This window comes from Eublepharis macularius, chromosome 7 (genome assembly GCF_028583425.1).
Source record: "Eublepharis macularius isolate TG4126 chromosome 7, MPM_Emac_v1.0, whole genome shotgun sequence".
NCBI classification, from domain to species: Eukaryota; Metazoa; Chordata; class Lepidosauria; order Squamata; family Eublepharidae; genus Eublepharis; species Eublepharis macularius.
Window position 1 is genome coordinate 16,212,299 of NC_072796.1, and position 17,804 is coordinate 16,230,102.

Genomic DNA, 17,804 nt, shown 5'->3' on the forward strand with positions numbered 1-17,804 from the left:
GGATTCCAACGTGTTGCTTCCCCACCTGGCAGTTCCTGTGGACTGGCTTTTATAGCCAGGCGTGATTTGCATCCAGCTGTTTGGGCTCTATCCTGATGCTACTCGTCATCGCTATCCACCGGTGGCTGGCGTCAGCCCAGGAGGTGAGCACTGCACCGTCTCTCCTATAGTTCCACTCTCTGCCGTTGTCTGCAGCGCTCTGTGCGTGTGGGAGAACCTGGTGGGTTGGACGTCCTTGGCTGAGTTTCACGTGTGGTGTTGGGGCTGGAGGTTCCTGGTGGTTCTGCCTTAGCTGCTGGCTGTGGATTCTCGTTAGTTGGCAGCTGCAGTGGCTCTTCCTCCTTGCTACCTTCCACTGCCTCAAAACTGGCTGACTTGGAGCTGGCTACTCGAGGTGCCCCTGCTCCTGAGGAGTCCTGAGCTACACCAGGCTCCTCTTCTCCCGAGGAGTCCTCACTAGCACTGAGGCCTGGCTGCCCCATGACAATCCTTCCGAAAGATGCTCAGGCTTTGGTATGTTTCCAGGGGAATTCTCAGTAATCTTCACAAAGCTTCATGAGGGAGGAGTGCTAATCTCTACCCTATAGAGGGAGAGCTGAGCCTGAAAGACAGTGAGACTTGCCTGAGGGGATGAGTTCCTAAGTCAAACCAAGAATTGGTGGCTGAGCCGAAATTCAAACCAGTGACCTCCTGGCTTACAAATGGCATTCTTAGCGACATCACTTGGTACATGTGGCATGGACTACTGCACTGATCAGAGGTGAAACTCAAGGCTATGATGGAACTGCTTGTGCCTATTGTGAAAGAAGTACTTTTTTGACGTTATAGACTGGTCCAAGCAGCATGAATGGCCCAGACTTGCTCAGAATTGTGAGTGCTTGGAAGCTAAGCTAGTTAGTATTTGAATGGGAGACCACCAAGGAAGTCCAGGGTTGCCGTGAAGAGGCAGGCAGTGACAAACCACCTCTGTTTATCTCTTGCCTTGGAAACCCTACAGGGTTGCCATAAGTCGGTTGTGACTTGATGAAAATTAATTATTATACCAGATTCAGTGAAGGGGCTGTCAGTATGTACATTTGAGCTGATGGTTGATTAGTTTTTTAATAGATACCTGGTGGAATATTTTTGCTTTTGTGCTGAGCAAGGTCTACCATCCTGGAGCGATTCCCAGGAAACCCGTTTCCCTCTCTCCTTTTGCTTGCAGCAGAAAGACATTTAAATGCTTTACCAAGTGTGCCAGTTTCACAGTCGCCTGCTCTTGGCAGGCTGAAGGTGGCTCAGGAGCCATAATTTTCCAGGAATTTGGCTAGCTGCTGGAGTTGAGCACAAGAGCCTGGAAATAGCTGCAGATTTTACCAGGAATAAATTATTACAGGCCTTGCTCCAACCGGTTTGCAAGCGCCCACCGAGCCAAATGCAACTGTACTGTAGTCCAGCACACTCCACACCCCATTTTAGCAGTCCCAAGCAGGCAGCCAAACAGGACTTGAATCAGCCAACCCACCCTGTCCTGCTGCAGATGCTGTTGTATTACATTCAGCATGGCGACAGATGGTCTAGACACGGCCCATGATGATCTCCACAGCTTGAGGTACCCGAAGGGGGAAGCATCGTCTCCTTCAAGCTATTGTATCATGGAAACGTTCTATCGGTTCTGTGGCTTCAAGACCAGCATCCTGACATTGTTAATGGGAGATTGCCAAGGCTTTGAGCCTGGGACCGTCTGCACATAGAATCTAGGAGTTACCATTAACCTACGCACCCTTGTAAACAATTCTTTACAGCAGTTTTGTTTCCTCATCGTTTTCCAGTCTTGTGATTTGTCCAGCTGAGTCCTTGGTTTTATCCAAAGGTGACTAATTTGGTACACTGTAAAACTAAAAAGTTTGCTATTTATTGTTTTTATTGGCCCTTTGCTGCTGGTTTATTATTTTTGCTGATTGGGTTGTTCTGCTCCTACTGTTGCTGGTCTGTGTTTTTTGTCTGTTTTTGGACGGCTGCTGTTTAGTTATTTTAATGGTTGGTTGATTTTTACATTAGATCTTGGGCCCCAGAGACACAACCTTGTCCGTAAGGATCTTTTCTACCTGCTTCATGGCTGCCCTTCCAAGTCTCAATCTCCTTCTCATTTCTTGGTTGCAGTCTCCCTTTTGTTTGAGGCAAGGAGTAGAAAATCTTTTAACAATTTTCTATTTCTTCATTGTCAACCATAAAATTGTGTAATTCCTCAGTAGTTATTCCTTTTGTCTTCTTGATGTTCAGCTGTAATCCTGCTTTGGCACTTTCTTCTTTAACCTTCATCAGTAGTTGTTTCAAGTCTTCACTGTTGTCTGCCAGTAAAAGGGTTCCTTTATCTTTTGATCATTCTGCAGCAAAACAAGCACTACTTACTGTCATTCAGGGTGGGGGAAGTTGTGCTATGGGGCAGTAGAGTGGCTAGTGCATTGGGCGTGGCCTGGGGGGAGACAGGGTTCTGGTTGTCTTTAAGGTGCGCTGGGTAACCTCTTCTCAGCCGGTCTGGTCTGATCCCTCTGCTCTTAGTTCTTTGAAGGGCAAGATAGAAATGTAACAAATAGCTATTCAAGATACACGAACTCTGATTTCCTTTGCCTGTGGTCATACTAGAGAAAGGGAATTGAAGATTTCTTTAAAAATACACACACACACGCTAAATATTTCAAACCCCTCTTAAATCCTTATGATTGGATCAGCTGCCTCTACTAAGTGCAGAATTGCAAACCTTGTTTCCAAGTTTGTCTTTCGCAGACTGTCTGGCTGGCTAATGGCGCTCTGCGGGGATGATTTTTTTAAAAAAGCCTATAATTCATTGTGAGAAGGTCAGAGGAACTTGGGTAGCAGAAATGCGACTTTAATAAGCTTGGTAGCTTCAGATTTATGACATCAGGAGGCTTGCTATCATTATCTTATCTGACTCAGAAGATTGTGTTTTTTTAAAATTTGTTCTGCAATAGAGACAGTTGTGTTGGTGGCTCTTGTTGCTCCCCTTCTCCGGTTTTGTCCCCATCTTACTAGTTCTCTTGGAATCTACTAGTTCTCTTGGAAGACTAAGCAAAACTCAAGCACCATCAGTTTGATTTTTGGAATGTGATAAATTTGCAGAAGTAACACCGCTGGCTTTTCACTCTGTGCTTCACTGGTCCCTCAGAGTCCTGGATCCTGTCTGCTTATCAGACCCACTGTGCCCCATCCCAAACAGCTGCTGCTCAGTAGCCAGTTTTCTGCTTATCCTTTTCCAATATAAGAATGGAACTCCACAGATATACATGAAATTCTTCCTCTTCCAAAGGCAGCCATTTGTCCATTGCTTCAATTAATGTCTGTTTTCTTTAAAAAGAAAAGAAAACAGAAAGAAAACTGCTCTTTAAGTTCAGACATAATTTTTAAAAATCGCTTCCAAATTTCTCAGCTGCTGGCACCGTGATCAGAATGCACACATATTTATATATAGATTTATTTAAAACATTCATCCCCTGTCTTATCTTCGCAATAACTCCGGGCAGTTACGTAGCTAAAGAATAATCCTTAAAAAAAATCCCTTAGCAAAAAAGTGAAGATACTGTGCACTTGCGATTTTTGATGTGAAAAGAGTTTAAAAATAGAAGGAAGCTAGAGACGGATATTTTCATTCCCATTGAGATGTTCCTTAACGTAAGTGGTTAAGACCAGAAGTGCCAACTTCAGCTTCTACCCCAAAAATATTTGGGATGGTGACCGCAGGTAACTCCTGACTCCATAAATACTGCAGTAACAACAACAACTGTAGGCCATAGATGATTAAAAGGCCTGTGAATACAACACATATGAATGACCAGGCTTTATTTATGTGGTACTGTAAAGATTTATGTTGTCTTTTTTTCAGCAACATAAAAACATCTCTCAGAGTAGCCAGTTCACATGTGAATCATCAGGCACAGCTTGGGAGGACAGGGGGAGAGGAAAGGAAATCCTACAGAGAGAGCTTTTGCAGGACAGATAACTACACTTCTCTTCCTCACTCTCATACAGGAGCCTTGCTACAGTTGTCTTTTGAACTCATTGTTGGCCTTTTCCACAGAAGTGTGTCTGAGTTCCACTCAGCATATAATCTGTACAGAAACCCCTTTGGGGTACTCTCCTTAGAGAGCAGCCTTGAAAACCAAGGCCATGAGTGGAAAATACATCCGACTAGTTTGTTCACAAAACAATGAAGTCAGATCCTGGTGTATGAGAGAGAAACATGCAGGCACATGGATTAATGCTCCTCTGCATGTGTTTCTCTCACATAGAAAACTAGGTGTCAGAGTAACCTTGGCAGGATTGCCAGGCAGGACCTGGCAACCAGCGGGGAATGGGGGACAGGGACATGGAGGTCCACAGCCAGCAATGTCACTCCTGTCTAAGAATCACGGAAAACTCTGTGGTTTTACCATAGAATTTCCATTGATTCCTAGACAAGACTGGCATCACTTCTGGTTTTTCCCCAGAAGTGACATCATGCCATTGGGCAAACAGTCATTCTTTTTGTTCTTCTCCTACTGTCAGTCTGAGACACCTGGGGACACATTCAAGAACGTGAGCCTCCAAGAGGAGGGAAACATATTCTGGAAAGTGACAAACAGACCAATGGTGACAGAATCTACTCACCAGACTTTTTATCATGGTGCCACTTCTCTCTTGCTATCTTTTCCTCTCTTGTGTGCACACACACACACCCATGCATACACCCGCACACTCACTCACCCCCAGACACAATCTGCTATATTTCAGATGGCCGAATTTCATTTACAGACTTCAATAATGTCTGCCCATCCCTTATGCCAACAGTGAGCTTTTGGTTCAGAATTTGGTACATTTTTTTAAAAACCTACTCTGGGGTAGCAATGCTCTTTCTAGTTGGGCCACAAAATAGGGGTACCAAGTTCCTACCACAGGTGGAGGATCCCCCTGCCCCCAGCTCCTCCCCTCTCCTGGCACTCTGATGGCAGGCAGGAGGGGGGAAATTTTAAAATTGTCAGTGGGCAATGGCATTATATTTTCCCCAGAAGTGACATCACACCTCTAAGAATTTCTCCAGAAATGATGTCACACTGTGTGGACTGATGATGCTCTTTTCCCCACCCCCTGTCTCCCACTGATTGCCAAGTCTTGCCTGGCAGTCTTACTGTTAAATCGCCTAATAGCGATATGCAGTTGCCTCATGTGGCTCAAATAATCTGCGGGGAAGGGGTGACATCCAGGGCTAGGATAGAGTTTTCAGCAAATCGTCTTTTTAAAAAAAGACAGGGTTGGATGCGTAAAAATCCTAACATTCACAAGCACAGACATCACAAGACAAATAAAATTGCAGAATGACAACCACAGTTTTGTGAGAGTACCTTATGAGTTCTTGGATGCCATTTGGGGTTGCTAAGCAACTCTCCTACAACATTTTTGCATACAGGAGTCTGGAGTTTGCTGGAGGACTTATGGCTCTTTCCAAAGCATTGGAGGTTTTGGAAAAGGCTCTAAGCCATTCAGCAAATTCCAAAGAACTCTTTGCAAGGCAGGGGTCTCGGTCAATGGTAGACAAGATTTCAAAAGGTAGTCTTTCAAATCTCAGCCACCATTTTGGGTTGTATTGACAATGTTTGCTACCACACTGGAGCTCTCATTACCCCACATATAGTTTCCTGCTGAAGGGCTAAGTGCCCTTTCCCAAGCATCGAGAGAACCAACATTCATCTGATGCCTGGGAAAGTACCCTAAGCCCTTCTGCAAATCCTCCATAAAACTGCATGCAAGGCAGGCAGCCTTGGAAATGGCCAGGGACAGCGCCAGGGTTTCTGGCACCCGAGGCTGGGGGGTGTGCGTGGACGCACATGTGCGCGCGCACCCGAACTGCGTGATGACATCACGTGTGACATAATCATGCAGCTTGTGCTGAGGCCCAGCCCCATTGGTGTGGCGGGCGGCTGGGACGGTGCGCGGGTGCCCTGCGCCGCCCTGAACACCTGCCACGCCTGGTCCGGGGCTACTGCGCCCAACCAGGGTGTGTGTGCTGGCGGTGGCAGCAGCGTGGGGCAGGAGGGCTGGGAGGCTGCGGCAGTTGTGGCTTCCCATCCCTCCTGCTTAGCCGCCAGCACTGCTGCCACCAGCTCCGCGGCATGTAGCGCCCCCTCCGGCACCCCCTCTGGCCACCTGCACTCGAGGCAGGGGCCTACCTGCCTCAATGGGTGCGCCAGCCCTGAAAATGGCAGCTGGTGGAGGAAGGAAGTGGTGCCAGAATAGGGGGATGGAGGGAAAAAAGTGGAGTTGGAGCCAGAAGGGTAGGAAGGAATGAACATTGGAATAAAAGAAGCAGAAGAAAAGGCATTGGGGTGAGAGTAAAATGAGGACCAGCCAGTCAGGAACAGAACACGCAGTGGTGAGAAGCAGAGACTGTGCAGGAGAGAATAACAGTCCCTTGACCCACCCCTCTTTAAAGCATAGCCTACCCACAGCAATGCACCGCCACCAAGTAGTAAATGGTTTCTCAGAGCCAAATACTGACAGGCATGCAAAAGAAAGAAAAGGCAACCCCCAAACAGTGAGAAGACAATATCAAGTTGAAAAGGTAAGAAACAGGAACCCTCCTCACAGACTTAGGGATGGTTCCCACATTCAAGTGAATTAACTGAGTTTTCCACAGCTAAATCACTCCGACTAAAACTTTCTGGTCAGCTCAAAACATAACATCTTCTAATGTGGCAGAGAATGAGTCCCAGTGATCTACACATGATTCAGTCCTCAGTCACACCACAGTTAATATGTAAATCTAATGCCATGCTTCTGAAAAAGATTTGTCAAATGTGCAAGCTTTATATACTATTGTACAAACATGAGGATGCAGTCACGTAAGAGAAACAGTTTAGTCTTTTTTTTGGTATGTGCATCCAAGCATTCCAGTAGACTCCTTTCTACCATTATTCTCTTTAAATATTTATCAAAATTAAAAATTTATCCTGAAATCTGATGCTAGGGCTACAGTATTCTGTGGAGAAATACAATTGCCAAATGGCCTATTTTTAGAATGCTGGTTCCTGTCCCTCCCCATTCCCCCCCCCGGCGCTGCTATGGCAACATTAATCCTACATATTACTTGATTTCACATCACTTCTTTCAAAGATGAATACCACACATTACAGTTGGGAACCAATAATGTTTTCCCATTACCTGTCAAAACACATTGCTTAGTCCTTCAAAAAATGTTCCATGAACTTCAAGTCTTAAAAGAAAGTCATTTACAGTGCCATCCTTAGCAGAATGACACCCTTCTAAGTCTAGTAAGCTTAGAAAAGTGTGCAACTGCTTCGGATGGGATTGTTATATCATGAACTAAGTAGAGTTCAATCAGACCCTTCACATAGTACAAAATTTCCTACACAAACAGGCACACATGGCTATTACCAAGCACTCATTCAGTAACTATCCTCTTCATCCACATATTTTCCACACAAGTTGGGCAACTTTGACGATAATTTACTTAACAGGGCCCTCAGACCACATGGAACTAGCAAGAATGTCTGTGCGTCCCCTGGAGTCTCCTTACAAATCTTGAGGCCCTTCAGCTTTCCTTTCAGGTTAGCTTGGGCAACAAGTTGTCATCACTCTCATTTAATGAACAGGGAGAAAACTGTGGCCCAGTTTATACACATACCGGGACACAGCCTCAACACTGTACTTCACGCACAGCAGATGAGGCGCCTCTTTGAGAGCCAGTGTGGTATAGTAGTAAGAGCAGGAATCCCTAATATGGTGCCCGTGGGTGCCATGGCCCTCTCTTGGTGCCCAAGGCCCAGGAGAAAAAAATTGAAAAATTAAGGGGGAAAGCCCCTCCCTCCCCCCAAGCTTTTTTCCAGTGGAAAAAAATGAAAATTTTATGGGGTACAAAAAAAAGTTCTATGAAATATTTTCTCTTTTAGAATGAGGGAATGTTTAAATTCCATAAATATGTCAAATATTGCAATTTCATATGTTAAGTAAGTTTAAGGGGTGCATTTTACGTTGTTAAAGCAGAAAAATTAGCTTAGATTTGATAAGACATTAAGTATTGCATTATATTTCATTCCCCCCCGCCCCTCTTCCAGTGTCTGGTTTTTTAAATAAAAAGGTGTGTGTGTGTGTGTGTGTGTGTGTGTGTGTTTTGCCCTATGGCTTCAAAATGTCTGGAAATTTTACATCACTAACTAAGGGATTTTAACAAGTGGGTGGGGCTGTTCCCAGCAGGACCTCTGATTGGCCCCTAAAAAAGTGATCCACTATGCAGATTAAGATAACATTGTTTCAGTGGCAGCTGCCACCACTTTGTTTTATTCTCTCTTAACCCTTTTCCTAGTTTTAAGTACCTCTCTTCTCCCCTGCACTTGGTCTTCCCTTATGTCCTTATGTACTCTCTCTCAGTCTCACCTACCTCACGGAGTTGTGGTTATTGTGAGAATTAAAATGGAGGTGGGGAGAAACAATGCTATAAGTTGCAAGTGAGGTATAAATATTTAAACAAATGAATATAAATAAGGCAGGTGCTTCACCTCCACATAAGCCTGATTCATGGTATTCCTTTTTTGAGGGAGAAGGCTAGCGCAAATTGGTTCTGCACTTGTACAGGTTTTCACCTGGAGAGTCAGGCTTACATGTTAAATTATGTGCATCAGGACAATGAAATGCCCAACGCAACACATTCAGAGAGCAGCAGGGACAAATCCCAGCTTTGGGATTTGGCCTTAGAGTTTACTCTAATTTATTTACCAGGTAAATAAATGAAAACTCAAATGTAAACATGGTGATGGGGAGAATGGGTCAGTGAGGAAAGACTGTGATGCACTGTAATACTGGAAAATGACTTACTTAAACTCTTGCCTTGATCAAGTTGGTGGGTTAGCATTTGACACTTTTGAAAGACTTGGAAAACTTTAGTGATCACGTGTTCTATATTGCCTTGTGAAGCCCATAGGTTAGGATTGTTTAAGCTTTTAGGGTTAGGTCTATTTAAGCTTACTAAAAAGGAAAGAAAAGCACATTCCTATCCTAGATCCCATATCATATGAAGTGGCACAAGAGAAATGACCCTTCTACAGTTTGGGGAGGCACTTGCCCAGTAAAATAGAGCGGTGGTAGTAGAAATAAGGGAGATGTATGTATATACGAGCCAAAATTCATGCAGATTTGTTGGTTATACACTTATGCCAGGACTTTGACTTCCTCATTTGTGAATGAATTAATTGGATTGGTTTTCCAGCTGTGCTGCAAAGAGACCCAAAGGGTTCCTTTGAAGATTATTAAGGTTATCTCTGAATGACAACTTGGCTACCACTACTGGTATTTCCCTGCAATGTGCAGTCACAGAATAGTGCAAGGTGTGTTGCGTAGCATGTGCTCACGTCATGAAGACAGTGAAACTCAACAGGGCTACACGAAATGTGTGCGTGTGCTGCAGGCAGGGACTCCAGGGCAGGACTACGAAAGTTCCAGTGTGGAAATTTTCCCTTACAGTAAAATGTTGAATAGCTGCCAGTTTGATGAATGGCTCATGGGGCTAGCATTAGAGGTTGGTTTATCTTTGTCTGGAGTCTGCACTTAACTAAATCCTTTCCCCCCTTTCATTTCTTTCATCACTTTAGATATGGGCATGGCTATGAAGTTTTCTGTGTTGCTTGCAACAGTGCCAAAACAGTAATTGCCTCTGCATGTAAGGTAAGGAAAAATAGTGATTAAAAAATTAAATTAATGGCTTTGGCAGTTGACTCTCTTGTTCCTCCTAAAAGCAAAGAGACTACCTTAATCTATTGAGATCCATGAGTGTGTATAATACTGACAAATGATAATTTATAGGCACTGTCAATTGTATTGGTGGCAGAAAACATCAATCAAGTTTTTCCCCAAAGGACAGGATAAACCTGATGATTTTCTGGCTGAACAGCATCCTCTGTTTAATATATGCAGAACATGAACCTTTGGAAACTCAGGTCCCTCAAAAATACAACCAATTACTGAGCCAATTTATTTTCTGAAAACAGCAGCTAAGTTTTAGCAGTGGATGATGTTCATTTTATGTGCTAATAGAATTGATGTCTGATAAGTAATGTCTGATGTCTGATAAGTACTTTTCAAACACGTACAAAAGTGGTTTAGCATTTTCTGTTGTTCTGGAAATGAGTCCATGGCTTTTCTGCTTTTTTAAAAATAAAGAATCCAGTTAAGATTTGCACTGAAACACGAGGAGAATAATTTTTCATCTGCAGAAGAGAACCAAAGTGGGGTAGTGGTTAGAGTGTTGGTCTAGGAGCTGGGAGACCCAGGTTCAAATCTGCACTCTGCCATGGAAACTCACTGGGTAACCTTGGTCCTGTCACACCCTCTCAGCCTCGCAAGGATGTTGTGAGGATAAAATGTAAGAGAGGAGAACGATGTGAGCCACTTTGGATCCCCTTTGGGGAGAAAGATGGGGTACAAATTAAGTTAATCAATAAATGTGAATATAATATTTTTTCCTGAACACATTTAGCATAGTTCCATTAAAGTTTTGTTCAAAACTTGTGACGAGGTACTTGGAGCTGCATATATGGCAATCACCTCAACTAGGGGTGTGCAAGGAAAAAAATTCGGATTTCCCGCTTCGGAATTTCTGAAATGAGAAAAAAAGTTGGAAATAAGCAGTTTTGGAAGTGGCATCCCACTTCGGAAATTGCTTATTGGCCAGCTTCGGTATGTTCCATAAAGTTACAGAGCACACTAAAAAGCTTTTAAACTTCCAGCCCAGTCACTAACTTCACCTGACTGGGGGGAGGAGTGGGCTCCCTCCCATCGGGTGAAATAAGCGGCGAGGTGGGAAGTTTAAGCCTACACTTTTCTAGCCGTTTACAAGTGGCTGTAAAGTGTAGGTTTACAATCCTATCCCCGCTCACTTGGCCCATTGCTGGACAGGGAATCCCCTGACTCCTTCCGCAGCAGGCAAAGGAGGTGATGGGGCTGTAGGCATCAGTCTGCAGCTCTGCCATGGAGCGCTCCCTTTTCCTGCTGCACAAGGGCCAGGGAATACCTAGACCCCTTCTGCAGCGGGAAAAGGAGGCAATAGGGCTTTAGGCATCAGCCTGCAGTCCTGCCATGGAACACTTCTTTTGACCGCTGCACAAGGGGCCAGGGAATCCCCTGACCCCATCTGCAGTGGGCAGAGGAGGCGGTGGGGCTATCGGCATCAGCCTGCAGCCCTGCCGTGGAGTGCTCAATTCACCCGTGGCACAAGGGGACAGGAAATCCCCTGATCCCTTCCACAGTGGACGAAGAAGGCAGCGGGGCTGTAGGCATCAGCCTGCAGCCCCACCGCACTCTCTTTGCCTGCTGCACAAGGGGCCAGGGAATCATCTGACCCCTTCTGCAGCGGGCAAAGAAAGTGATGGGGCTGTAGGCATTAGCCTGCAGCCACGCTGTGAAGCGTTCCCTTTGCACAAGGGGCCAGGGAATCGCCCAACCTCTTCTACAGCAGGCAAAGGAGGCAATGAGGCTGTAGGCATCAGCCTGTAGCCCTGCCGCGAAGCACTCCCTTTGCCTTTGCACAAGGGGCCAGGGAATCGCCTGACCCCTTCTGCAGTGGGCAAAGGAGGCAACAGGGCTGTAGGCATTAGCCTGCAGCCACGCTGTGCAGTGCTTCCTCTGCCCTCTGCACAAGGGGACAGGCATTCCTCCGACCCCTTCTGCAGCCAGCACGACAGGGCTGCAGACTTTACCTGCATTTTAACCCCCAAATCAGCTGCTTGGTTGGGGAGTTTCCTGCCAGGCAGCCAAGTCAAGCCAGCAAGGTTAAAACGCCCCTTTCCGTGGTGCTGAGCCAGCTTGCCTTGGCTGCCTGGTGGGGAACTCCCTGCCAAGCAGCTGATTTGGGGGTTAAAATGCCCCTTTCTGTGCTGCTGTGCAGTGCTACGGAAAGGGGCATTTTTAACCTTGCCAGCTAGACTCAGCTGTCTGGTGGGGAAACCCCTGATAAGTGGCTAATTCAGGGGTTTCAATGCCACTTTCCGTGCCACTGCACAGCGGCTCAGAAAGGGGCATTTCCAACCCCTGGACTCAGCTGGACTCAGCTGCTTGTTGGGGAAACCCCCGACAAGCAGCTGATTCGGGGGTTACAGTGCCCCTTTCCGTGGTGCTGCATAACAGCACAGAAAGGGGCATTTAAATCCCTTGACTCGAAGCTTCCCAAAGCTATACAAATCGCTTCTGGAATCTTTGATTTGGAGTTTCCGAAATGGACCTGGTATGCTGGGGCCGTTTCGGAAATCCTGAATCTTTGCGAATCGGGTCCAATTCGGGTCTTTTTCACGAATCAGAAACCAGAATCACACACCCCTAGTCTCAACTGTTCTGTGAGATAGAAGCAGCAGCGAAAGAGGCTGGCCCCAGGACATCCAGGTGGTTTCATGGCCAAGGGCTGAATTTGAACCCAGGTTCTCTCCACTCCAAGCCCAGCTGTCATCACACCACCTTTGTTATCGCCTTGAGAGTTCCTGTGCCCATTTCAGGCTTGCTTTGATTCGTTCTCTTTGTGTTTGTTTCTTGTTCTCACAGGCTTCTAAAAAAGAACACGCAGCCATCATTTTGTGGAGTGCCATGACCTGGAAGCAGCTGCAGAGCTTACCTTTTCACAACCTGACGGTGACACAGATGGCCTTTTCCCCTGATGACAAATTCTTGTTGGCAGTGTCGAGAGACAGGAAATGGTCTCTTTGGAAATGCAAAGACAGCAGTCCGTCAGAACCGGGTAAGAACAGAGAGCTGGTGCTGCTGAGTGAAAACCGATTTCTGGGTGTTTGCCTTTTAAGATGTATTAGCAACAGATTTGCATTTTGTGGCTGTAGTTTAGTTCCTCCTTAGGACTTCGTTTCTCTTTTCCAAATAGAATTTATAAAGTGGTCAAGCATAGGCTCTGCTGTTAAGTTTGGATTACAAGCAGACAAGACCACTAGAAAGATTCTAGAAAGATACTAGAAAGATACGGCTTTACTCATGTGAAAGCTAATCTTGGGTTGTGCATCTGGGCAACGATTGTGTGTAAAGTTTTCCACTGGGAAGCCTTGTTCCTTGTAATCATGCTGTGGAAGAGGATAAGAGTTCCCTGAAGTGTTTGCGCTCCCTGGGGGAATAGAGCTGTGGTTTAGTAGGTGGGAGCTCTGGGGAAGTTTCAACATTTCTACAGCAATATTCAGGTACTTAGGAATTTGTGAAGTAGCTCTGGCAATTCAGTCAGTAGTTTTGTTAGTGTTGCAGCAGGTTACAGACTGGGGTGCTACAGTACTGTGTTCAGTTCATAATTTTGTAAAATGAACAACAAGAGTACAAACAGAATGTTGAGTTGTGAGTCCCAGCTGCAGGGCTGCCGTTTCTCTGAGGCTGACCGTCTTGTCGGATGTGGGAATGACCAGAGATAGTTTCACCAGTCTTCAGATTGTGTGCAGTGGCAGAAATGAAAGTGGTGGGACTGTGGCCTAGATTGGCATGGCAGTGACCAGTCGCTTTGGTTGGAGGGTGGAGATGGCAGCAGCTTCTCACCATCTGGTTGGCATTGGCATCATAGGCCCTAACCAGCTTGGCACAGAATGGGTCTAGTCTCTTGGGCCAAATAATCTAGTAGGACATAATCTGGCACAGAATGAGGAGAGAAGTTTCTGCCAATGATATTGAGGGGTGCCTGCTAAGGCGAGAAGGACGGGAAGAGATGGGAGCACAAGAAACAGGAATTGGGACGGAGATAGAGTTTATCTATAAGCCACCCATTGGATGACTGTTCACTTGTCTTTACTTGCTTGCTGCAATAAGGCAGGGTAACATTCTGTTACCATCTCTTGTTCCAGAAACGGCTTTCGGCCTCTTTGCTTACACAGACCAAAACATGGCAGCGCACAGCCGCATCATTTGGTCTTGCGACTGGACCCCTGACAGCAAATATTTCATTACAGGAAGCAGAGACAAAAAGGTAAGCGAGCCAAAGGCCACTCCTTTATTGTGTGTTTTGTTGGCCTCCATCTTGCACTCCCTGTATTGAATGTTGTAAGTTGGGGTAGGAAGCCCGTTTCTTGACCAAAGTGCTGAATCCAATGCGGCATCTGTCTGTGAAGATGTTGGTGTGCTGGTAAACCAAGAGCGGGCATTGTGCTTTACCAGACATATTTGGAGCAAGCCAAATCCCAGCAGTGCTGGCAGCATCTCAGGGATTTGCCTTAGACTCGGCTGGTGGCTGGGCAGTTCTGGGAGGCCAAATGGGCATAACCCATACCTACTGTTTTCTCCCCTACTCTTGGCCCCAGCGGTGCTGACAGGGCCTTCGTTACCTAGAGGGACAAGTGGTCCTAAGCCCCATGGTCTGTTGTCCTGCTGTCAGCGCATGTGTGGGGGTTGCCTCTTGTAAATGAGGTTTAAAGTGGATGGTTATTTTGGAATCAATGTATTTTGCTAGAACACAACCTTATTCTTCCGAATCCCAAATCTGTGCAATTGTTTAAAGGTTTGTTTGTGCCTAAGCTGTCAATAAGCCTTAGGTGCATTGTTAAACGTTATGTGTGATGATTAATTAGCTGAGAACATTTGTGCCCTCTACCTTTTAAAGGAGCATGGTAGCAAAAGTCCTGTTAAAATTGTTTTAGACCCTTTTTTTCTAATTTTAGATAAAAACTAAAGAAGCATTTACATGTATCGTTCTTATATGATTAATTTGGTCTGGATTTAGACTCACCTATTAAATGGGGATGTGTAGTTTGGTTCAGAATTTGGATTAAAATTTTGGTGAAATTCAGATAGTCGAAATTTTTAAAAAAGGTTTTCCAAATTTTTATCAGTTAACTCAGTAAAATTCAGCTATTATTCCCTATGGAGAAATCACTCTGGGGCCATCCTGTGGGCTAGGAGGGGTCATTCTTCAACCAAACTTCTCAAAATTTGGAGGGAACCTACTCCTGACTAAAGACTGAGAGTCCCCCCCCCCAAGTTTCATGAAGATTGGAGGCCAATTTTATTGGCCCCCAAAGAAGGTGCCCCCCCAGCCACTCTTCATTATTTCCTATGGGGGAAATATCTGGGGCTATCCAGGGGGTTGGATAGCATTTTTTCAAGAAAATTCTACCAAATGTTCAGAGGACCTATTCTTGACTGTCTTCTAAAGACCTCCAATTTTCAGGAAGATTGGACCCCATGGTCCAATTTTATGGGTCCCTGAATAAGGTGCTCCCTGACACTTCATTCTTTCCTATGGGGAAGAAGTCAAATCTGACTCCCACTGCAGAAACACACTGGGGCAAGGCTACCACGAGCAAGGCACACTCCCAATTACAAGCTGAGTTCATCCCAGAGAAAGTCCAACAGAACCAAACTGAAGCACAGAAATGGAATCCTCCCAGAATCAAAGTGAAGTAAGGGGACCAACATCACACCAGAGAATCACATCCATTCCACCCAAACCAAACTGAAGCAAGGGACACTTCTGCAATTTAGCCCAGCAGAACCAGTGTCATTCACAGCATCCAGGCACCGGGTTCAGCCAGGGGGGAAACACCACAGATCGGAACCAAGCAGTACCCAGCCACAAGCACAATGCATTCCTATGAAACACTCTGAATATTACCGAATGTTTCAGAAATAGCTGAACCGAATTAGAGAATCAGATTTGGTAAAAAATTTAGATTTACTGAATTTTTTTGCTGCAAACACCTAATATTTACCAACTTGCTGTTCGTTTAACATGTTTACAGTCCATGAGTATAGGATTGAAGTAGGATTTTAAACAATGGCTTACAGAGATGATAGTTTATTTTTGCTGTAGAAAATCTAGTCTAGTGTTCCAGAGACTTTCAGATGAAGGGGCAACTAAAGGCATTTATTTTAGGGGAAAGATACTGGTTTTAGCCACACAGCCCCATATCCAGGGGTCTATGTATTCTTTGCTAAGAGCCAGTAGATAAAATTTCACATCCATGCAGCCCAAATTCTATGTCAAGAAAAGATGAATTGATGTAGCCTACATGTCTGTATTATGCATATTGAGCGTGTTTGCATAATCCCTCTTTTGCATAATTTTACCGATTTTGCTGTTTTGCATACAGTTTCAGCATAGCTAATGCTAGGGAGCACCAAAAGACTGGGAGGAAAACTGAAGTCACCTGCAAGCCATAGAGATCTTATTCAGCAACTTGCTTTTGAGATTTCACCAAACATTGCCACTTTACTCTTTTTAAAAAATATAAACGAAGAAGGAAAAAAGCTGATGTATATGGTATTCCCTCCCCTCCCCCCCCTTTTTTTTTGAAGAGTCGCATTCTATGGGCAGCCCCACCCAGATTGAGAACTTGGTGCCATGAAAAGTTGAACAAGTTTTCAGTGACACTGCAAGGCCTAACAAAAGCCTGCGCTGGCCTGAGTTTTCATGAGCATCAAGTGAATTCCTATCAGCGATTTATAGTTAGTTATAAGCAACAGACGTGGGTATGGGGCACCACGGCATATGGGTATGGGGCACCAAGACATATGGGTATGGGGCGACAGCAACAGACATATGGGTATGGGGCACCAAGACATATGGGTATGGGGCGACAGCAACAGACATATGGGTATGGGGCGATGATTGGTGCAAGGAAATTTCGGATCTCAGCATATTATGGTCCAGCAACAGTATTTTTAATTAGCTAGTTAATTTGTACACTCTGGATTTTTTTTTAATCCTGCAGGCACTCCCACAATGTATAAAATATCATACAAACAACTAATGCCAAATGGCCTCAGGGAAACAGTAATAACCATACGTTAGTTAATGCATAGATTTTCCAGGATAATTTAAAAAAAAATAACCTACTTTGGAAGCCTTGCAGCGATAATGGAGAGGAAGGCCCCCAAACTTGAGGACTGTGGCTGAGAAGGCTTTCGAGCCTCTCACTTCTTTCTCGGCATGATATTATTTGAGCTGTGACGTCCATTGGCCACGATACTTTGGAGTACAAATTAAAAGTGAAGGGCAAACCCTGATACAAAAAGCTGACAGTCTAAAGTCTGGCTATTATAGGTTGGGTTGGAGGTGGGGGTGGAAAGATGAGAGGCAGGGACAAATAACCTGGGGCTGGATCCCAGCGGAGCGTTCCCTTAGTGGGGGTGCTTTCCTCTAATGGAAGAACCTTGCTTGATTTATGCATTATCTACAGTAAGCTATCTTTTTTTTTACCAGCTTCATCTTCATCTGAAAAATCCTGCCTTTAGTTGTTATTCTTCTGTAACACACACACCCCTTCCATTTTGGGGCAAATCCTTTCTTAGTGGGGGGTGTCAGTCCTGAAAGAAAATTTTTCCAAATAGGGATTAACCTCTTGTTGTACACACTCGAAGATTGCCCTGCCTTTGTTACAGCCTTAGCTGATGGGCACGCTATTCAGAGGTGCTTATTCTAAGTGGGGTGGGAACCAGCAGGCCTCCTGATTTTCATTATCCCTTGATTATATGTCTCAGAATTGTGGTGGGCAAATTGGGAATGTCTTGCTGGTTTTTCCGAGCCCCGGGCTAGCCCCACTGTTCACTCCTTTTGCTGTAAGGGTAGAAAAAAATAAATGAGCGTTTAACTCTTGCTTGCTGTGTTTGCATCTCACTGTCAGTCTCTGGGCAAACTTTGCATCTTTAAAATACAAGTGCTGCCTTCGAGCATCTTTTGATTGCCTTTACTGATACATTACGTAATTGGCAAATTGCAAGAACTGTGCTGAGCTTCTGATTTTGATTCTTTTAAAATATTGCTTAAATTAGTTTTAGACAACCCATAAAGTAAGGGG

The 17,804-nt window shown here is 45.0% G+C and overlaps 1 protein-coding gene across 2 annotated transcripts in view; it reads left to right on the forward strand.

The window, feature by feature from the left end:
* The window catches only part of ELP2 (elongator acetyltransferase complex subunit 2), a 62,300-nt gene that overhangs the window by 34,126 nt on the left and 10,370 nt on the right, over window positions 1-17,804 (forward strand). For both annotated transcript variants that reach the window (XM_054985426.1, XM_054985427.1), the window contains 3 exons: window positions 9,636-9,708; window positions 12,574-12,766; window positions 13,857-13,978. In XM_054985426.1, coding sequence (XP_054841401.1) covers window positions 9,636-9,708; window positions 12,574-12,766; window positions 13,857-13,978 — 388 coding nt within the window. The remainder of the gene's footprint in view (window positions 1-9,635; window positions 9,709-12,573; window positions 12,767-13,856; window positions 13,979-17,804) is intronic.